This window comes from Indicator indicator, chromosome 4 (assembly GCF_027791375.1).
Source record: "Indicator indicator isolate 239-I01 chromosome 4, UM_Iind_1.1, whole genome shotgun sequence".
NCBI classification, from domain to species: Eukaryota; Metazoa; Chordata; class Aves; order Piciformes; family Indicatoridae; genus Indicator; species Indicator indicator.
In genome coordinates, this window is record NC_072013.1 from 21,941,084 (window position 1) to 21,961,050 (window position 19,967).

General features: G+C 41.4%; 1 protein-coding gene across 4 annotated transcripts in view; it reads right to left on the bottom strand.

The window, feature by feature from the left end:
• Window positions 1-19,967, bottom strand: part of BCL11B (BCL11 transcription factor B) — a 90,075-nt gene that overhangs the window by 36,784 nt on the left and 33,324 nt on the right. For 2 of the 4 annotated variants that reach the window (XM_054400147.1, XM_054400146.1), the window contains exon 3: window positions 11,379-11,594. The exons of the other annotated variants lie outside the window; for them this stretch is intronic. In XM_054400147.1, coding sequence (XP_054256122.1) covers window positions 11,379-11,594 — 216 coding nt within the window. The remainder of the gene's footprint in view (window positions 1-11,378; window positions 11,595-19,967) is intronic. 4 annotated transcript variants of the gene reach the window in all.

The following is a 19,967-nucleotide window of genomic DNA, read 5'->3' on the forward strand; positions in this document are numbered from 1 at the left end:
TTTTTCCATCTAAATTTAATTGCTTTTTCCAAAAACACCTTTCATTTTTTAATGAGGAAATGGTATAATGTGTTTGTTACAGAAAAATGGCAATGCTTAAGTGAAGAAGAGCTCTCATCATCCAGATTACACCTACCAGCACTATTTCAAGCTTGGGTTTTTTGTTGTTGTTTTTTTGTTTGTTTATTTGTTTTTTAATAAAGGTGGCTAAATGTTAGGCAGATGAGAGGTTTCATGAAAGAATATGTCTGAGGACAGCAAGCAGGTTTTGGCTGTTCACGCACAAAAATGATCTTCCTATGCCTGTGCCACAGACATGAAGTTGGTCATCTGCTCCCATCCAGAAGGTTCCAGCTTCATGCTGGGCTGCTTTTGCTGCTGTAAAGTACCAGAGGAGGACAAGCAGGTCCAGAGCAAATGCGGCTGCTGCCTGCTCTGAAAAACTTGTGATGCTTTATTTCCTCTCTCTCTCAGCACTTACTCATGGTGTCCGCTGCTGGGATGGAGGCTTGTGTGGAAAAGGGAAAAACACTTTCTTCAGTGAACCTGTCAGACCTCTCCTCCTCCTTTGATATCTGCAGACCACTATGCTGATCCTTTCCTCACCCTTTCCCAGCTCCATATACACCTGACTGTAATAACAGTAGAGATACCATCTCAGGTTAGCTCATTACGTGTTTATTACTCCTTTGTTTATTTCTTCCTAATTGTTACCTGTGCAAGCCTGTGCCTCTAGCCCAGTTCTGGTGAGCCTGAAAAGCCTCAAACTGAAAATAGCCTAAAGATGTGAAGAATCTCGGCCAGCATCACAGCCCAAAAGGCAGTCAGTTAGCTGAGGTATGGAGGGAGAATAAATACAACACTTAGCACATTGGGATGTTTTTTTATCTAAGATTTCCTGGCTTGGAGGTACTGTGTTAGCTATTTAGATGTGGTTACAAATAGAAGTGCCTGACATTAATCACAATAATTTGGCAATGTGGCTACCAATGTGAAATTACAAATGGGACAGGTACCTCACAAACCTAAGCTCAGTGTATTGTTGGCCAGATCATTTATCAGCCAGGGAAAATAACCTTTCCTCTATGTTCTATGATCTCATGCAAATGGGAAACTAAGCAAGAGAGGGAGGATGGGACCTTGTTTTTTGATTTGATTTTTCATTTGGTTCAATGTAACTTTAAGAAATATTAAACTGCTCCTTCATATAATTTCATCTCTACCACTGGCCAAGAGAAAAGCACTAATTTATAACTTGAAGCAAGCCTTGAGATAATGTCACCCACCATTCATCCGAATTTGTCACTAGCATCCCATTAAAGCTGTAATTATTTTTTAATTAAAACTAAGGAAGCTGGCATGCGTGTGCCTACTTTATACATCTGTTATGGGTTAAAATAGCTTTTAAAAAATGTTTTTTTAGACTGCAGTCTTTTGTGGCCATGGCCTATGCCAAAGAAAACGCAAACTTGCTTATTTTCTCCATGGGGCGCAACACTGCCTATGTGTGCCTGAACAGATTCGACTGGCCGTGAAAAGAATTCTAAATAAAACACAAACATGGAATTTGGCAACGCCACAGAAGCGAGCTTAAGACTAATTCCAGCATGCGGACGGCTCTCACACAGCAAGTCTGGCTCCACTATAAATGAAACCAGGCTCTGTAAAATCGCCAGTAAAGTTTGAGTTAAGATTTAAAGAGACAGCGCTCTTATTCCAAGTTTTAAGGGGGAAAAAACCACATGCACACACATGGGCATGGACACATGCATACCCCAGGTTATTAAGGAAATTCATGCTGGTCCAATATGCCTGTACATTGTAAGCTGTGTTTACTTTCAGCAATCATGTCCATTTAAAAAAATGAAGTTAAAAAACACCACAAACACCTGCAAATTCACCTTGGACTTGCTTTCTAGAAATAAAATCTGTATTTATTACTGCAGGGACCACAGGATGAAGGTCCTACCTGGTAGCAAAGCTGAAATGATATGTTAAGAGCTTATGAATGTTTGGGGGAGAGCAGAGCAGGGGAAAGGTGTGAATGGGAAGAAGCTCCAAGGCCATGGTGGCCACAGACAAAGCAGCCTGTTCCGATCTGACAGCCCAGCAAGCAGGATGGTGAATCACTCGGACATGCTGAGAAGGAGCTATATGCAATACAGCCCCATGCTGCTATGCAGAGGGGCAAATTCAGCCCTGGGGCAAAGAAATCCCCTGGGTAACACCTCCCCGGCAGTCCTACCCAACCCAGAGAGCAAAGACATCTGTGAAAAAAGAGTATGAAGGAAGTGAGAAACAGTGCTCACCCGTTTTTACCTATTAAGGAGAAAACAAATTTAACAAATCTCAGGTTATAATCACCAAACGCGGTCTAGCAAACTTATCAGGAAAGGAGCAAATTACTTAAGGCAGTGATGGTGCTGTCTGCCACACACTCTCACTCCCCTTTACAGCTCTGGATAACACCAGGCCACAGAATTAATATTATACCTCAAATGCCCACCTCAGACCCTGACCATTGGGTCTTTCCTCAAAAAGCAGAGAGCTAAAGGGAAGATTTACTTGTTAGAGGGCTCCAAATATGGAAAAAGCTCAGACTTTTCTGAGTGTGCTCAACTGCGCTAATGAACATTGACAACGGTAGCGAAGGCAGGGGCTAGCAATACTTCAGCTTTCACACTGCTTCTCCTGGAAGGAGTGCAGAGATAGTAGGAAGGAAATTGGGAAGGAGTTTACAGCAATTCCACAGGATTACTTTTAAACTATTCTATGCATCAATTGATAGTGACAGTGAAGTGTTTAGCTTCAATAGGCTGCAGGTTTAGTTCAGTCTAAGAACGTGCCAGGAATTTTTTTTTTAAATACCCAACACACTTTATTTTTATTACTGTTGTATTTTATAAGGTTTTACAGAAAGATAAAGTTATGCACCAATCTTGTCCTCACTGTAGGCAAAACTACTATTATCCTATACCACAATGATCCTATTCACAGTTTAACCAACAGTTCAGATATTTTTGTAAAGGATTTGGATTGATCAATCCAAAAACACTCAGACCTAATTTTTTGACAGACTAAATTATAAGTCTGTCTGTACCATAATAAATGAACTTACTCTCCCCCTTTTCAATCAGAGGACTGGGAAAAATAACCTAAATTTCTGTTAGAAGATGCAAACAACAAAAAAAAAAGGCCATGGACAGTTTAAATACTTATTTCTAAAGAATACTCTGATTCTGACTTTAACCTGTGCACATCCCTGAATTCCATAGACCATGTTCACGGTTAGCATACACTGCTGAAGTCAGGAAACACCTCATAGAAAGATGCTCGACAGCCCCTAACCCACCTCTCAGTGGACTGCTGGCATGGTACAGCATGCTCTGGAAACACCATGCTTGTCACGCAGCCATGGAAAAGACTTAAGGATCAGGTTTAGATCTGTGTCTCACGTGAAATAATCTAGGTCAGTACAGGACATGTCAAGAATCAGTACACTGACACACCAAAAGGATAGGATACTCCCTATGCTTTGCCAAGGGATGTAATACATTTATAGTTGGCTTCAAATAGCCAAATGATGTTTAAACAGGCATAAAAGCTGCAGGTGTGTTGTGCAAACTGGCCTCTCTCTAACCAAAGATTCTTTATGTTAATAATAAAGACAGCGATTTAGAAAGCACGATTTCGTGGCATGAATCCAGCTCCTGTGTCTCCCCATCTCCTTGCTTAGTGCCTGCATTAACCTCATTTCAGAAGTCCCAGGACCTCTGACTCTTACAGCTGAATTCATTAAAAATGTAAGCCCTCTCTACGTGGGATTTTTGCCTGCTTCCTTCCAAGTGCATGTTTTAGTGACTCATTGAACCTGGTTTCCCTAGCTTGTGCTACAGCAGGTTGTGTTAGCTGAAATAGGGATCCATATAAATGGTTTGATTAACACAAAACCAAGAGGGAAATAAAGATAGCAAAGGCACATACCATACTCTAGCCTAGCATATTTCTGTTTGTACTGCAAAAATACTTGAAAAGAGAGTGTCCAAAATAAAGCTAACTGCACTAAAATGTATGTTGCTAACAGTTGCTCAGCTGTTTACTGCTCAGCAAAAAGAAGGACTAACATGCAGCACACAGGAGCCCAGTGGGGTACACATGAGGTACATCAGCATGGCTTCTTTGACTTAAATCCCTTTCTGAACATAAAGCATCCCATCTGAGCACTGAACACTTCCTTTCATCTATTTTTATGAAGCATTCAGGAAAGAAAAAAGAACCCAGGTCCTCTGAATTATGAAGCTCTAGAGGAACACAGGGTAATATTTCTGCAGTTCTCTGGCCTAAACTGAAGCTACTCCAGTTCTTCTAAAAAAATATATAATAAAGCTATTTCACTACAAAATGTACAACACCTCACTGTTGCCTCCACCTTTCCCGCTCCGGCTGGTGAACTAAAGAGTGGTTCTCATCACAACTACCTACAACATAGAACATGGCTTGCCCTACTTCCTTTGACCCTGAGCACTGTATTTGTGCACAAGAGATTTATCTCTGTTCTCACAAACTGAACAGCCCAATTCACTTCCTGGCTCAGACACACAAACACATCTGCAAGTGTCTCACAGAAAGTGAGAAGAAAAGTGATGACAAAAAGCTCTTGCTGAAGGGACAGAAGAAAACTCCATTCTGAATATGCCAGGTGAGGCTGTACAAGTGAACTGTTTAGCATATGCTACATACAAATGAATAGAAATTTACTGAGAGAAAGAATAATTGCATACATTTATGCCTCATGCATGTGTATAAAAAAAAAATCAGCTCTTAGAAAGATGGTGCATTGCCCAACCAAAAGGCGAGGCACCTGACAAACACTACCCCTAATTTTGTTGCTTTGTAGGTGATTGCTTCCTTCCTTCTCTTCCTGCAGTTGATTTCTTCTCTTTTTAGGAAGTGTTCACCAAGAAGCATTCAACTCCCTGAAAAGGCTAGGAAGGAGGTATCAGCAGGGAGATGATGGTCCTATCCTGCAAACCATTCCTGGTGGTTACTCAGTTGCAGAAACATTAAAGTCATTCCTGTCCTTTCGTGGAATACGAGCAAGCACCATGCTACCATTTTAAATCTAGGTCTTGTCCTCCTTCGGACAATCAAGGTACTTTTGAATGTAATGGCTGTCAAAAGCTACAGAGGTGCCCAGACCTTGCCTGCTGCACCCCATTAATGCTGTCTTTATTTATGCTGGTGTCTTCTGAAAAGTACTGCACAAATGCCAAGAAAAAAGAAGACTCTGATTTGTTTGGGTCTTCTGTCAAGAGCAGCAGGCACCTTGCCATCAGTGGTGCCTCTTTGTAACCAAGCAACTCTCTCCCATCTAAACTACCGATACTCCCAAACATCTAATGAATCGGGGAGGGGGAGGAAGTGGGGATTATTACTAATGGGAGCAACAAGGAACAAGAAAGGAGCTCTGTAAAGATAAAAAAAACCAAAACAACCTTGCCTAGTGAGATAGAACAGAATTGTCCTTCCCTTGCTCTCCCATAACCTTGTCTTTTGCCTGGTCTCCTACCTGATACCACCAAAGCCTATTCATCCTTTAACAAAGATGGATCAGTTGTGGTGCAGTTCCCTGGTGGTTGCCTATAACCTATACTCTGAAGTCTCCTACTAACTACTAACCCAGCCATAGCTCAGCAAACTCTAAAAGGAAATAAATTTGTTCATTCCAATAAGCAAATTATAAAATCACCTTCATCCGTCATGTTCCTATATTTTTAAATTTGCTTGTGGACAGAGAATTGCCTGCTGGGAATTACCCTTCCCCCACTCACATATACATGCTTTAAAAATGCAAAATCTAGCCCTCTATTTCAATATTTCTGATGTCAGTGACCGGTGGCGGCTCTCCCCATACAGTAACTGCTTTAAAGCGCTGCATAGAGCACTGCATTAAAAATTAATTACACATGCTATTTTATTGATAGTGCATAATGTAATGAGCACCAGCTGTGCTAAACATCCAAACTCCTTTTTAAGACAGCTATAAAAAAAAAGAAAGAAACTGCACTTCCAAATGCTTCTCCTGTCAGAGGAGAAAAACAGCAACATCTTGGATGGATTTGAAACAGGATTCTTTGATTTAGCTCTCCATTTGGAGTGTTTGAAGAGTTCAGACTCTCGGGCTCAGTGTAGTGGTATGCAGTCGAGTTAACTCTCTCAATGTTGGAGCCACTGTCTTTACTGCAGGCATCGTTGCCTTGAACTCTTTTGTCCCGAAACTACCAGATTCAGTTCCACCCGTTAATATTGCAATTAAGATCTTTTCTTTTTTTCCTGGGATGTCTGGAAATGGCATACATCCACTTTAAAGCACCTTTAAATATCTCTGTTGCTCCTGCTGGTTCTTAACTTGACATAATTAGGACTTGCAAAGTTATGCTGATTGGGCATCTGTCTAGAACAAAGTCTCAGCCACACTCAAATTGCCAGTTCCATTGCCCCATGCAGCACCCTAATTTTAGTCACCTCTCTGCAGTCTTAAGATCTCTTCACTGCCTCTTGACACACTATTCAGTCAAAAAATCATCAAAAAATCAGTTTAGGATTAGATCCATCTATTTGGAGTTTGGATCTGACTTTAATATCTGGTGAGACAGAAAGCTGCATAGACAGGTCACATATGATTTTAATACTTTGATAGATGAAAAGATGAATGCATACACTCACACTGATGCATTACCATTTTTAGTATATACATCTCCCACACATCTCTGCATTTTGTAAGTACTGTCCATAAAGTCAATTCTACTATAGCATGTATTAAATATTTCACTAAAATAAATACATACGTGTAACCATGACTAATAGGGACATCTCTCCTGAATGTTAGCCAATATTTTATGCAAACTTCTTTATGGAGCAAAATGAAAAGATACATTTACAAAGCATCTCAAGGAAGCCATGGGTCTTTGTCTGTCCTCAGACACATAAACCAAATTCCTCTTCCACCTCTCAAAAAAAGCATCCAGTGCTGATAGAAATCAAGTTTTAGTGGACTTTTTTTTTTTTTCTGAGATTCCATTCAACAAAAAAATTCAGAGCAGAGTATCAGCCATTGTCCTGGGACTTGATGAGTTAGGAGGATTTTGCTGGATGAGTTTGCATTTTCTACCCTGATTACTGTTTTGTTTTACATTGATCTTCTTGTGTTAATAAAACCCATTCTGAAGTGAACAAAAGCTTGTTTCTTGTTCTAGTAAGAAATGTGCTGAGCGTATACCATATCACTAACACAAAATTTTTCTAAATAATACTGCTTTCTAGACAGACTCCATCAACTGCATCAAGCTTTTTAGAGCAGGGTGGTCTAATCTAGCTCTTCTTATTGGCTTACTGAAGTTACAAAACCAACACAAAATTAATATCGTGATATAACTAAAGTAGGGGGAATATTCTTTTAAAACTATATTTACAGGTATTATGTTTTATCTTTTCTGTCAGCTTAACCTTTGCCAAGAAAACACCAGACTAGTTAAATGATGCCGTAAGTAGAATTTCAGTAGCTAAGTAAATTGATACTGACTTTACAAGATGACTGTGCTTTTCAGAATGTCCTAACGACCAATACAGCTCATTCCTTGAATTAATATGAGGTTTTTCCTCTCTTCTGAGCTATGGCTCCATGCCTTCCTCTATTTTAGATCCTACACTTCACAGCCCTGTCGATTAATCATTCCTGTCCATGACCACTTGCTGGTTTTGGATATATATTTGAATGCAGGTGTAGGGGACAAATTATTATGTGTGCTTTTACAATCCCTCTTTTTTTAATGCCGATTATAATTCCATTCCTGGGGCTTTTGCACTGTAGGATCTTCAGGGCAGGGACTTTTTTCTTTGGAGTGCACACTGTAAAGTGCCATGCACTTCTGTGCTGAGGTTTTCAAAGCTCATCTCTCGTTAACTTTAATGGGAAATGGGCATCCAAATCTCTTAGGCAGCTTCTACAATTTAAGCCTTAATGTACAATATTAATAAATCAGCATCATAAAAAGAGCCTTATGAAGATGTATTGTGAAAAAATAGCCCCACAAAAAGCATTGCAGTGTGTATGAATATGGGCATATACTTTTCTTTACATAATTATGTCTCGCAACAATCATTTGCATGTCTCTGTTATGCAAAAAACAAACAAACAAAACAACACAACCCCCCCAGAAAAAACCCTGTGTGTGTTTTAAAGTTACTCTGAGCAGTTGCAATTCATTGAAACAAAATAAAAAGCAGGTTCAAAAAAGCACCCTAATCTGGCAAGAGGTAAAGCAAAATGAATGCTTTGCCCATTTATATTTTAGATCCAAGCTACACAACCCTGTGAATTTCATGACTCTATTCCAACTTCTAATTAAATAGGCACTAAAAACATTTAAATGGGAAAACCCAATTCCACAGACAGAAGCCTCTGAGGCTAAAAATAAATAAATAAAGATACTGAGAGAGAGACTGTTTCCGTGGTAGATATTGTTTTTAAATCACATGCAAAAACATAGACCTTTACTCACAATTTCCTCATTCTTTGGTGCCCTGAATGCAAAGAATTGAACAAAGACAGAGGAGACCAAAACCAGCAATAGCCAAGTGACATGGTGGACACCAAAGCAGGCTTCCCAGAATCATTTACTGTGAAACTACTATTAGCATCACATTTTCTAAAGATTGCAAACAGCTCTGGATGAAGCAGCACCACTTCCCCTGTGCATGACTGAAAGCTACTCAGCATTCCAGGCAACGATTCTTATCTAGGTCGGAGATTTTCAAATGCAGTTTTCATATGGTTGTGCCCCAAATCCCAACACAAATTCTCTAGCACAAAACTCCTAGGACTTTCAAGGGCCCTATCTGTGAGTGCCCAGCAGAGATTTGGGAGGACCCGCAACCTCAAGCCTTCGGAGTCACAGCTTGCTTGAGAACTGCACAGAAAAAACTCCAGGTGCTGAATTAAATGAATGCTGAAAAACAAGAAAGGTAAGAAATTATGAAGGAGGAGGAGAGGCAGGAACTGTTGATGGCTTTTGTTCAAAGAAGGAAACAATTCCTCAGAAGCAAGAACAGGGCTGACAGAATAAAAGGCTAATCAAGTCAGAGAGACAAGCAGATCTCTAAAGCTGGAGTAAGTGACTGTTGTAAATGTCTAAATTAAAAAAGAGGGCACAATGCAGGGATCACTAGATTATTAGTCACCACAAATAACTCATTTTTCTTTCATTTCCACAAAACATTCAGGGGACTAGAAAGATCCCATAATCCTTGCCACAGTGTTTAAACCATGCCCCAGGGTTATATGCAGTGAATGCTATGGCTAAGAAAGGGTTAACCAAATATAAGCTCCTTTTTTAAGGGAAAAAATGTTTCTTTCAAGCAGAACTTGACCAACTACTGTCATAAACATGTAGCATGCACTTTGATATAACCTATTCTCTAAGTGTGGCAGACTGCAGCAGTAATTACAGGAAGCCATGATAACAGGTCTCTCCACAGAGCTGGCATCATTCTCCCAGCAAACAAGCAATTCTGAAAACTCACAGTGCACAATTCCAAAGTGAGAACTCGAAATACACAAAGCACAAAAGCCTCACTTTCCCATGTTCTCTAATAAGTTATTCCTTCCTTCCTTTTCTATATTTACTTGCTTTTCTCCCCACTAGCTGCTGGCAGCAGAAGCAACAGGGAATCGGGGCATCCAGTTTACTGTTACAAAATCCTGCCAGTCAAAGTCACCTGTGTGCATACTGCACTAGCGAAGACAAAGCACATCAAAACATGAGAACAGTTCCAGTTTGGTTTACTGGTTACAGTTAGAAAGGAAGAAGGGAGGTAAAGGAGCTATCTGACTTTCTGTTCCAGTGCTCACCATTCGGAAGAACCCAGTTCTGCATCCATCTCAGGCCAATTGGTCAGTTTGCTAAGGCTGATGAAGCAACACCTGATTAAAATAGCACACATGCACAAACACTGTATACAGCAGCTTGGATAGGAAATCAGACCAAATCCCCAAGATGCATTGACTGACACAGTGTATTGCTGCAAGCCCGGTGCAAGCAGCTGGGTGCAGGATGAGCCTCTCCCAGGCAGCACAGGAGCCTTCCTCACGTGCTCCTGAGATTTATTCAAAGTCAGAATAGGACCTCAGAATATTTTCTTTCAAGACTGAGAGTTTCCAAGATGTTAATTTAAATTTCTTACAAAACTTCTTGTCTTGCTTTGTTACAAGGAGAGTTGTACAGGAACATTCTCATGGTATACGGTGTACTGCAGCCAGGTGATACCACTGCTTGTGGGAAGGAAAAAGCCGGGCTCAAAGTCTTCAGGGAAGAGTCATTTCCCAGCAGCTTTACCCCTGACAGTCATTGCTGTGTCTCTAAATCCTCTGGTCCTCACACATTACTTATCCAGCATCATTCTAGTAAGTCCCTATTAAAACTCCACACACATTAGCATGAATGAGGGCTGCAGGGTTTGACCCGCCACAGTGAGACTCCATAAATGCTTGCAGATTTTGTCACAGCTATATTTTCTTTTAAGCTCTCCCCATTTTCACCTCTCTAGCCTGCAGTTCACCATAGACCAAATCTTGCAACTGAGCCACGCTTAGAAACATCCACCGATTTCAAAGATATCACTGAGTCTGAAATGATGGGGTCTGGTGACAACATGTCCTTGTCCTCTTCGGCTAGCTCAGAGAGCCTTCATTTCCACAACACTTTCCCCTACTCATGGTGACAAAAGTCAGGCACAAAAAAGGAATAAAGGAAAAGAATTCTGACAAAGGGAGATGTGAGGGATTTTTGGCGTATTACTAAGGAGCAATTTCCTCAAAGCAAGGGAGAAAAACAGCATGAAGTACATACATCCTGCATGCACATGGAAGTGGAAGGGGGCCTTTAATATGAATGATTTCGGGGAAAGGGGAAAAGAAAGAGGAAAACCCAAAACCCTCAGATGGTAAATGTTATCCAATTAAGCTTAAAATAAACATCCTTGAGAGATGATATCTTGGTACTGGGGCATCACATTTGAGGAGTCTCAGAGGCTTATTCACAACTTGGCACAAATGGCCCAGCAATGGTGACCGGTGACAGCTGAAGGTGGGCAGGCAGGAGGGAAGGATTGGGGAAAAGGAGGGAGTGGCACACCCTTTCCCACTCCCCAACCTCTGTCAGGATGGAGGGGGAAGCAGGAAGTGGAAGGGGGTGGTTTAGAGTATTTCGCTGCCTTCCCCATGTGACCCAGCAAAGGCAGCTCTCCCACAGCAAAGATGACATCACTTGGCAGCACTACTGACCTTCAGATAGGAACAAAAACAAAAATGTTTCTATTACCTGACAACTGACAATGACATCCAAATGTGCCTGACGTCTCAGTCTGAATCTCAGTCTGAGTCCCGCCAACTGAGACTGCACGTGCACCACAGCAGGGCAGGCTAAGGCAGGGCGGGAGGGAGGCCAGTGCGCGGAGAGGTGACGTTATCACGGATGTGTGAGGGTGGGAGGAGGCAGCTATGGGAGCCCCCGGCAGGTTTGCAGGCCTGGACGGCCCTGGAGAAAAAACAATAGAAAAAACTGTCAGTTGGATCTAAGTTTGAAGGGACAGAGGAGGCATCAACAGGGGAAACAGGCAAGATGGGGGCTGGCTGCCTAATGTGAGACACACTTAGTCTGAACACCTCTCTGGGTTCAGATGAGGCTGATGGGCTTGTGATGGGCAGGGGAAGAGAAAGAATAGATCTGGGGAACTCATGAACCTGGGCTGGAGGCCTGTGGAGGGCACAGAGAAGGGCAAAGTGGGAGAAACGGCTGGCCCTGGCATGGAGGAGAGTTAGAGGTGGCAGACGTTGCCACCAGCACTTGCTCAGGGACTGAATCAAAAGGGGGATTATTGTTTTACATCTGTGTTAATGTACTGAGCTGACACAAAACAGGGCAGGTTTTCTGCTGAGCTGCTGCTGAAGTAGGCTCCACACGCTAGCCCGGACAGAGTACAGCGACTTAGAACTCAAATGGCTTCAGCAAGGTACCAGGAGCTGAGCTCCCAGAAGAAAGCATTGACGACCACTGTACTGCCTTCCCACTTGAGCTGTGGCCAGTTGTGCATTTTGCACACCCTGATTATGCAGCCTGCTTTGCTATCACGTCTGTGAAGAAGGGAGCAACCTTTTTGCTGGTAGCTAAAAGATGATATCGTAACCTCCAACCGTGTTCTTTCTTTTTAACCCCTCTAGGAATCACCTGCCTTTAAAAGCTGTATTTAAGAGTTTTCTGCTGCTCAGCTGGAAATGCTTGGTTCTCCTGGCACTAGTCCAAACTGAGCTCCACAACTTTAAAAAACTGAGATACAAGTCTTACATATCGATACACAAACGTATGCTGGTATGCATACACACACACACAATCAGGTAAGAGTCACATTTGTGGTAGGCACAAATTAGCAGAGTTTAAAGAAAAGCTGAGCAAATGGCACCGGTTTACATCCAATGAGAATCCCACCCCCTTAATTTAAAACTTTGCTTGCCACTTTATTATTAAATAAAGGGTAGCTACTAATCAAGGGCAGTTGCTAAATGAAGACATGTGGTGGAGTGGTAGCCACTAGAATGCTGGCATTTGCCAACAGTTACCATACAGTGGTAGATCAGAAACCACAGTTTCCCCCTACATTTAGATCAGGAAATACGTGTGTTAATTGTGGGGTATCTTCTCATAAACCGTCTCTTTTTTAATGGTGACCATTCTGGCTATGTGTGCATGTGGGCCTTTCAGATACATGCAAACACCACAGCAACAAGAAGAAATATTTATCTTTGTTCCCTCCAACCCTAGAAAAAACATTTTCTAAAGGAGCCTACACTGTGGCAGTAAGGAGAAATATTTGTCCATGCTCCTTCCAACCCTAAAAAAGCAACATTTTCCAAGAGAGCCTCTCCACCTCAAGATTCCTGATTCGGAAACTAGGCCTGCATGCTGATCTGACAGCTACACATGAGGCAAACAGGGATACTTCATCCTTGGCACAGTATCCAGTGCTCCAATCTGCAAGGACTGCATTTGATTTTGTCGTTTATCTTAAATGGCTAAGAGACCACCAGTGCAAAACATTTGTGTGAAGCGTTTGCCAAAACCACAAGTGAGGAGTCTAAATTCCCTGTGTAAATACTTGAGCTTCAAGCATCAAGGATAAAATTTGTGCTCTGTTGTGAGGAGTGGTTTTAAATAGAAGACATCTCTGTGGCTCATGGAAGGATGTTTTAATTTTAGGGGCTCAGTTGCTTGGCTTTTATAACTGTTTGATCTCCCTGGAAGTACTACCCAAGCAGGTAATGATAACTACTATCCAGATCTTACCTATGTTGCATTTTGGACAGGACTGTGCATTAGCCATATGGAAGCTGATCTCAGACAAGGAGTTCTATGTGTGTATTCTGCTGCCACTGTAATATCTATATGAATAACAAGTTTGTTTTTTTCATGGAACAAGCAAAAAGTAATAAAGAGGCTAGCACAGGTTATCATGAGTTGCCTGGCCACTAGCCCTTGCTGGGAAAATTGTGACTTTGAAATTGGGACCACAGGTTGCACTTAGAGATGTCTGTGGCCTCACCATGGCTAAGGTTCTGCACTCAATACTCTGCACATCGTGGTGGCATACTATAGGTTTTGGAGGAGCTCATCACACACAGGAACTTTATGAAGCCTACCAAGTGCACCAACACAACTGCATGGGATTTGAATGTGGAAGTGCACAGGTCCTAGCACACAACACTGCCCTGAGAATAACAGCCTCTCCTATAGTCCTGGTGGGTCCTACTTGTCCTTCGGTGATGCATTTGATACAATCTGCATATTCCTAGGGCATGCAAGAAGATGCTAAGAGCTCATCAAGTAGGTACAGGGAGGCACTCCCTTCTCTTATCCAATACATTTCCTCTAGTGTAGAAAGGGAAATAAGGTTTCAAACAGAAAGGCCAAGGGATCTTGTAAGAGCCCTCCAACAGAGGTACTAAGGGCACGCCAGCAATTTGCTTTAACAAGGTACCTAAAGAATTTATGGAAAGGACTATAGGAACTAATTGCCAATGAATTAATAGAACTGAACCTGTCACTCATAAGGCCTTTTTCTATCCTCTGGTATGTATGAGGAAATCTTAAATGTGATAACCTAGTGCTAGAAAGAAAAGAGTTAGTAAGGAAGAAGAAGAATGAACAAAGAGAGACTCTGGCAAATGCTCAGGTAGTTTCACCACCACTTCTGAGTCCTGCACTAAGAGACAAAGATCATGGTTCTACCAGACCAGGACACTGAGTCCGACCCTACAAGCAAAGTCAAATCAGGTGGTTTCTCCTCCTCCTTGGTTTAGGGTTTGCTTCTTTGTCACAAATAGAATAGACATAATTCTATAGAATCATGAAAAGGGAAATCATGAAGAGAGAAATTGTATTCACTGGCCTCCAGTAAAGGTATGGGGGAAAGGAGAGCTCCACTGTTAGGTACATGATACCTCTCCATAGCTATAGAAAGAAAAACAAACTAGTGTTCAGAAATGCTCAGCTTGTGTATGCTAGGAACATGCTCATGTTTTACCTTTCCAGCTCTTCTTCTGTGGGATTTTTCCTCATAAAGGCTCTGTTTAAGACTCAAAATTAAGACAGGGGGTCTACTGTTACACAACTTAACTACTACAGGTGATGGACAAGCACAAAATGAAAAAAATAGATAAAAATATAGAAGTCAATAGACAGACAGTATCCTAAGGTGGTGCTGAGAGTTTTCTGCTCAGCTCACACAGCACAAAGCAAGGGAAGGGAGCCAGTCTCTGGAATTCTACAGAAAATTGACACCATAATATTGCACACAGATTTCAAAAACAAAACACTCCTGCAAATCCCTCACTGATACAAAAGGCACAGCCACAACCAGCACTAGGGGAGAGCAGATCACAAGAACTGCAGTTCAATCCTGAAGGCAAAAATCTGATCTGACTGGGGTGAGCATGCACATACATGCAGCTCTGTGTCACTTGGACATTGCTGATACAATATGTAAGGCTTGATTTTCCTCTTGGGTCAGCCCTGGGAAATCACTCACCTGCACTGCAGATCTCAATTATATATTCTGCAGTCATGCTGCACGTATGCAAAGGGGAGTTTTGCTCATAGCAGGAGTGTGAAACATGCACAGAGACTGTCACCATGTAAAGAAAAGATCTGCATTGCTGATGGTAAAGCAGCATTTTGTCCTCACACTTCAAATAGCCTTGGCATATACTCAATACCTGTATAAGGCAGTAGCTCACGGGTTATGTTGACTCCCAGGCACTGCTAAGTGTAATTTTTCTGCTCTCTTCTATTTTTAAACTTGCAAAGAAGAAAATAAGGTAAATTGGACATGACCCCAGAAGATGGAAATGAGCATAAAAGCCTAGATGAACATGACAAAAGCCACAATCAAGGCATAAATTGCATCCTTTTGTTGTCCCTCTCCTTGAGCATCAGCATGACTGGCCATATGATATGGTATATGTAAAATACCACACTCCTCTCGCACATCTGCAGAAAAGTCCCTGAGTGGAGCACAAAGATGAAGCCGCAAGCAGCATTTGCAGTATCCCACCTCAGCATGGTTCAGATCAGGGAACCTGATCTTAATTTGAGAGACCTTGCTTTACATCTCACATCATGTGTTAAATGCAGCCACATGTACCAGCGTATCTGGTGTATCCTGTGCGCTTGCCTGAGTGAGTGCCTGGGTGCGTATCTGTACCCAGGCAGACAGGAAGGTGCACAGGCAGACACATAAGCCACTAAACAGGGCATGAACTAAGTTTTTCTGTGTGTATTTCTGTGACTGTCTGGTGATGGAAAATCAATCAATAGCTGGTTAGAGACTAAAGCTCAGTTCCATTATTTAAAAAGTCTCTTTAAATAAAAAGAAAAACATCTGTTCAGACAGTGTGTGGCTACAAATTCAGAATACAGGCTGAAGCCTCATCACTGCCCTGTGCCCATCATGTTTAGGGAGAGTACTGCAGATGTTTTGAGATGGGTTTTATATGTACCGTCACAGCAGCCTTGAACAGACACTTCCACAAATGTTCGACAAGTTTGAAAAACTAATCACTAATCGCTTGTACTATCCAAAAGTGAAAGACTAAGCACTGAATACTATTCACTAATTTTTCAAACAGATTTTTTGGTAAGCTTTTCCTAAGACAGGTTGTCTCATCTGTATTACACGCTCTCATATGGGCTTTTCCCATCAGATATTATTATCTTTCTACCATGCCTTTTTACACAGACACCAAATGGACTGACAAAGCAAGTATGCACAACCACACATGTACACGCACAGAATGTACAGAGACACAGACATTTCCAACAGCGACTAGCAGAGCAGTACACGCACACCTTGCAAGTGGCAGGTACATACAGCATCCCCCAGGAAAGGCAGAAAGGCTCAGTGGCACAGGCAGACACAATATTACACACACTAAATGCATGGAGCCCAGTGCTCAGCCAGACACACCTGCGCACCAGCCTCTGCCTCTTGCCCCAGTACACACACAGTGGGCTTGGAGCAGTACCCTGGTACTGGCTTATGATGCAAAGACTAAAACTTTGCTTGAGATGGAAATGGAAAGGCTGCACTGGGTAGAGATGAAGGAGTACAGAGATGGGATTTCACATTATATTTTGCTCAGGGATGGAGGGGTTTTTTGTTTGGTTGGTTTGGGTTTTCTTATTTTTGGCAGACGAGGATTCCCTTTGAATTGATACATTTCTTTCTCCCAAGAATTTCAAATCATAATGTACAAATGAGTCATAGAACAAGAACAGCTATGTGGTGAGCAAGAAGGAGAAAGAGTGTGAGTGAGGGGCACTGGCACAGAAATTTGACAGTACCCCAGCTCTCCCCCCCCTTTCTCCCCCCATGCCAAGACATTAATTCTCACAAGTCGGAGAAAATTACTATGCATGAATGCAAAAAGCATGATCAGGAGTAATTAACATGGCTTCATATGCAAATTTTATTAATGCAGAAGTACAAAGTCATTATGCAAATGAAACTTACGTCAACTCTCTTGACAAATATTCATCTCTAAAGCTCAAGTTTCTCCCTTCTATTTTTTTTTTTTTTTAGATTTTTTTGGTGTAAAAAAACAACAAACGAAGAAAAGAAGTGGTGAGGACTGTTCGACAAGTTTGAAAAGTTGTTTTTCAACTGGAGAAATTTATTGTTGCATTGTTGATATATTTTTTGTTGTTGTTGTTGGCAGGTACACGACAGCTCATGGAGGAGAACGGGAGGATGGGGGACGCAGGCTACCAGCAGCAGGCAGCCAATCAAAACGCCAGCGGCTGTAATGAGCGCGATTGATGACTGTTTGGCTTTACTGCAGGGTAATGAACTAGAATCCAGTCTGAGGAGGAAAAAAATATGAATATTCATGAAGCTGTGCTCCTGCCTTTGATGATTAAAGAAATTTTTAATATTCAAATAAGCGCTTGCCAAGTGATTAACAAAGAACAAGCACGCAGGAATATGGAAATGGAGCTGTGGAAGATTTGGGAGTCACAGTCTGTGCAGAAAAGACAGCACAAAAATTCATAAACAAGATAGGCAGATAACCTAATTCAAATCTGAGCAAATAAAGGGGAAAAAAATCCCATTCTTTTTCATCAGTTTGGATATTTCATCAGTCACTTTGGTTTAGAGTGTGAGGAATAAAAACAACTGGTGCAGTAAGATGGAGTAAACATTCAAACCCTCAGAAACCCAGCCCAGCAATTACAAAGTAAGAATTGGGGGTGAGAAACCAATAGGAAAACAATGGTTAAGTCCACCATCTGCCGTGGGCTATTGCTTTTCAAAAGCAGTAGCCTGACTGATTCTGAGAGCCTACTGGCTACTGAGAAATGACAACTTGTTGTACAAGTAGGTCCAGGTAGGAGATGAAAGTAGCCCAAAATAACAAAGACCGGTCCCTTTCCTCAGCTAGAGGTGCATCTTGGGGTTTGACCACTGTCTGGGAGAGGAGGGGGGGAATGTAACAGAAAGAAATATTATTGTCAGTGAAAAAAAATGGGGGGAAAGGGCAAGGGTGCAAGGAGGTCTCAGTTGCCCACCCTAGTAATCAGTTGGTAAGAAATGTGTTTTCCATGTCTGAGCCAGAAAGGTCCTCCACTCCCCACAGCTTTCTGAACAAGGATGCAAAAATCCAGCCACATTACAAAATGTCTGATAAATTCAAGCTCTCACAGCTTAAGAGCTTCACTAAGGATTCACACTGAAGTACATAATAACAATATTATTGCTAAAATGACTTTTCAGTTAAAATGCATCTAATTAGCAGCCAGTGACATCCTTTTTCTTTTCTTTTCTTTTCTTTTTTTTTTTTTTTTTTTTTTGAAAAACAGTTAACTTCAGACACCAGAACAAAATGTGTTTGAGCTCTTTCTGTAACCCAAAAGCCAGAGTGTGGATGTCCTCAAACTCAGGGTACAGATAAAATGACTCACCTTCTTTGCTATTAAATCCTGGAGTTTCACAGGCCTGTTTGACTTTTCTGCAGATCTTTAAAACCTCCAGTTAATCATTTCCCATTTTAAAATCTAAAGAAAGCATAGGCTAGATACCATTTAATAATTAGCTTGTGTCATTAGAATGTAACATTTCATCTCTACTTAAAAAGTAATAATAACAGCATGAGGACAATGATACAAAATGCACAAAACAGCCATGACTGGAACCTTCAGAGCTGCCGTGAAAACATATCATGGAGATAATGGGATTTTTCCTCCTCTATCTGCTCCAATTTTGGAGACATAGAAACAATCACTGTTGATGTACCACAGGAAAGAAAAGGGGGAGAAAAAAAGGAAGCAGAAAAAAGAAATTAAATGCCTAAACAGAAGTAAAGATAAGGTTAAACACCATGCAGGGGTATTGCTGGGAGTCTTTCCTCTGAATAATGCCAAGACCTTTTTAAGATGCCTGTTGTCTCTAGGTGTGTGTGGGTGGGTAAAGTGCGACATTACATAACACACGTGGCAGCGGCTGTGCACAACCGTACTGATTAAAACGCTTGACTGTGAAACTCAGCTTTCCATTTCCTGGGCTGTCCGTAGCTCGTGTCAGACCCTTAAATACCATAAATGTTATCCTTTCTCTCTGAGATTCCTTGGCTTTATTTTAATTAACACATTTTCCTTTTTTAATGGCAGAGAAGCAACTACCAGCTCATACATTTGGTGGCTTTGAAGCCCTTCTTAAACAGCAGTTGAGTTCTACCACATAAATATGAATACTTAATATTTATGCCAAATTTTCATCCTTTCTTTAAAAGCATCTCATTTACATATTTCTGGAGCAGAATGATACTTCAGCAGGGCAGGTGAACATACATTTCAGCATATAGAGTCAATGGAGAAAAAGTGTTAAGAGTCAATATTGTAAAAATCAGCCCCTAAATACAAGTGGCTTGAAATGAGCACACAGCTGTGGTTGCCTGTCACTAGTTAGATGCTGTAATAACAACAACAATAATAATAACAATAATAATAATAACATGCCTTTGATTTCTCTAGTGCCTTCCACACAAAGATCTGGAAGCACTTTACAAAGCTAAATAAACTGAGCTTGGAACACCCTACATGGTGAATAAATATCCTAATATATCTAAATATCTTGGTTTGATCATGCAACTCTTCTCACCACATAAAAATCCACATTTTAGGTTGTCCATGTATTTGCAGTTAGCATTTTGGAGGCTCAGATATTGAGAGAAGGCTGCAGAGGTTTTTACTTACCTAAGAGACCATGTGGATTCCCACAAGGTTGCTTATATGGTACCAGAATCTCTCTTTTAGGAAACAGGGACACTGGACCCACTCAGTGGTCAGGGTTGGAGACCCACA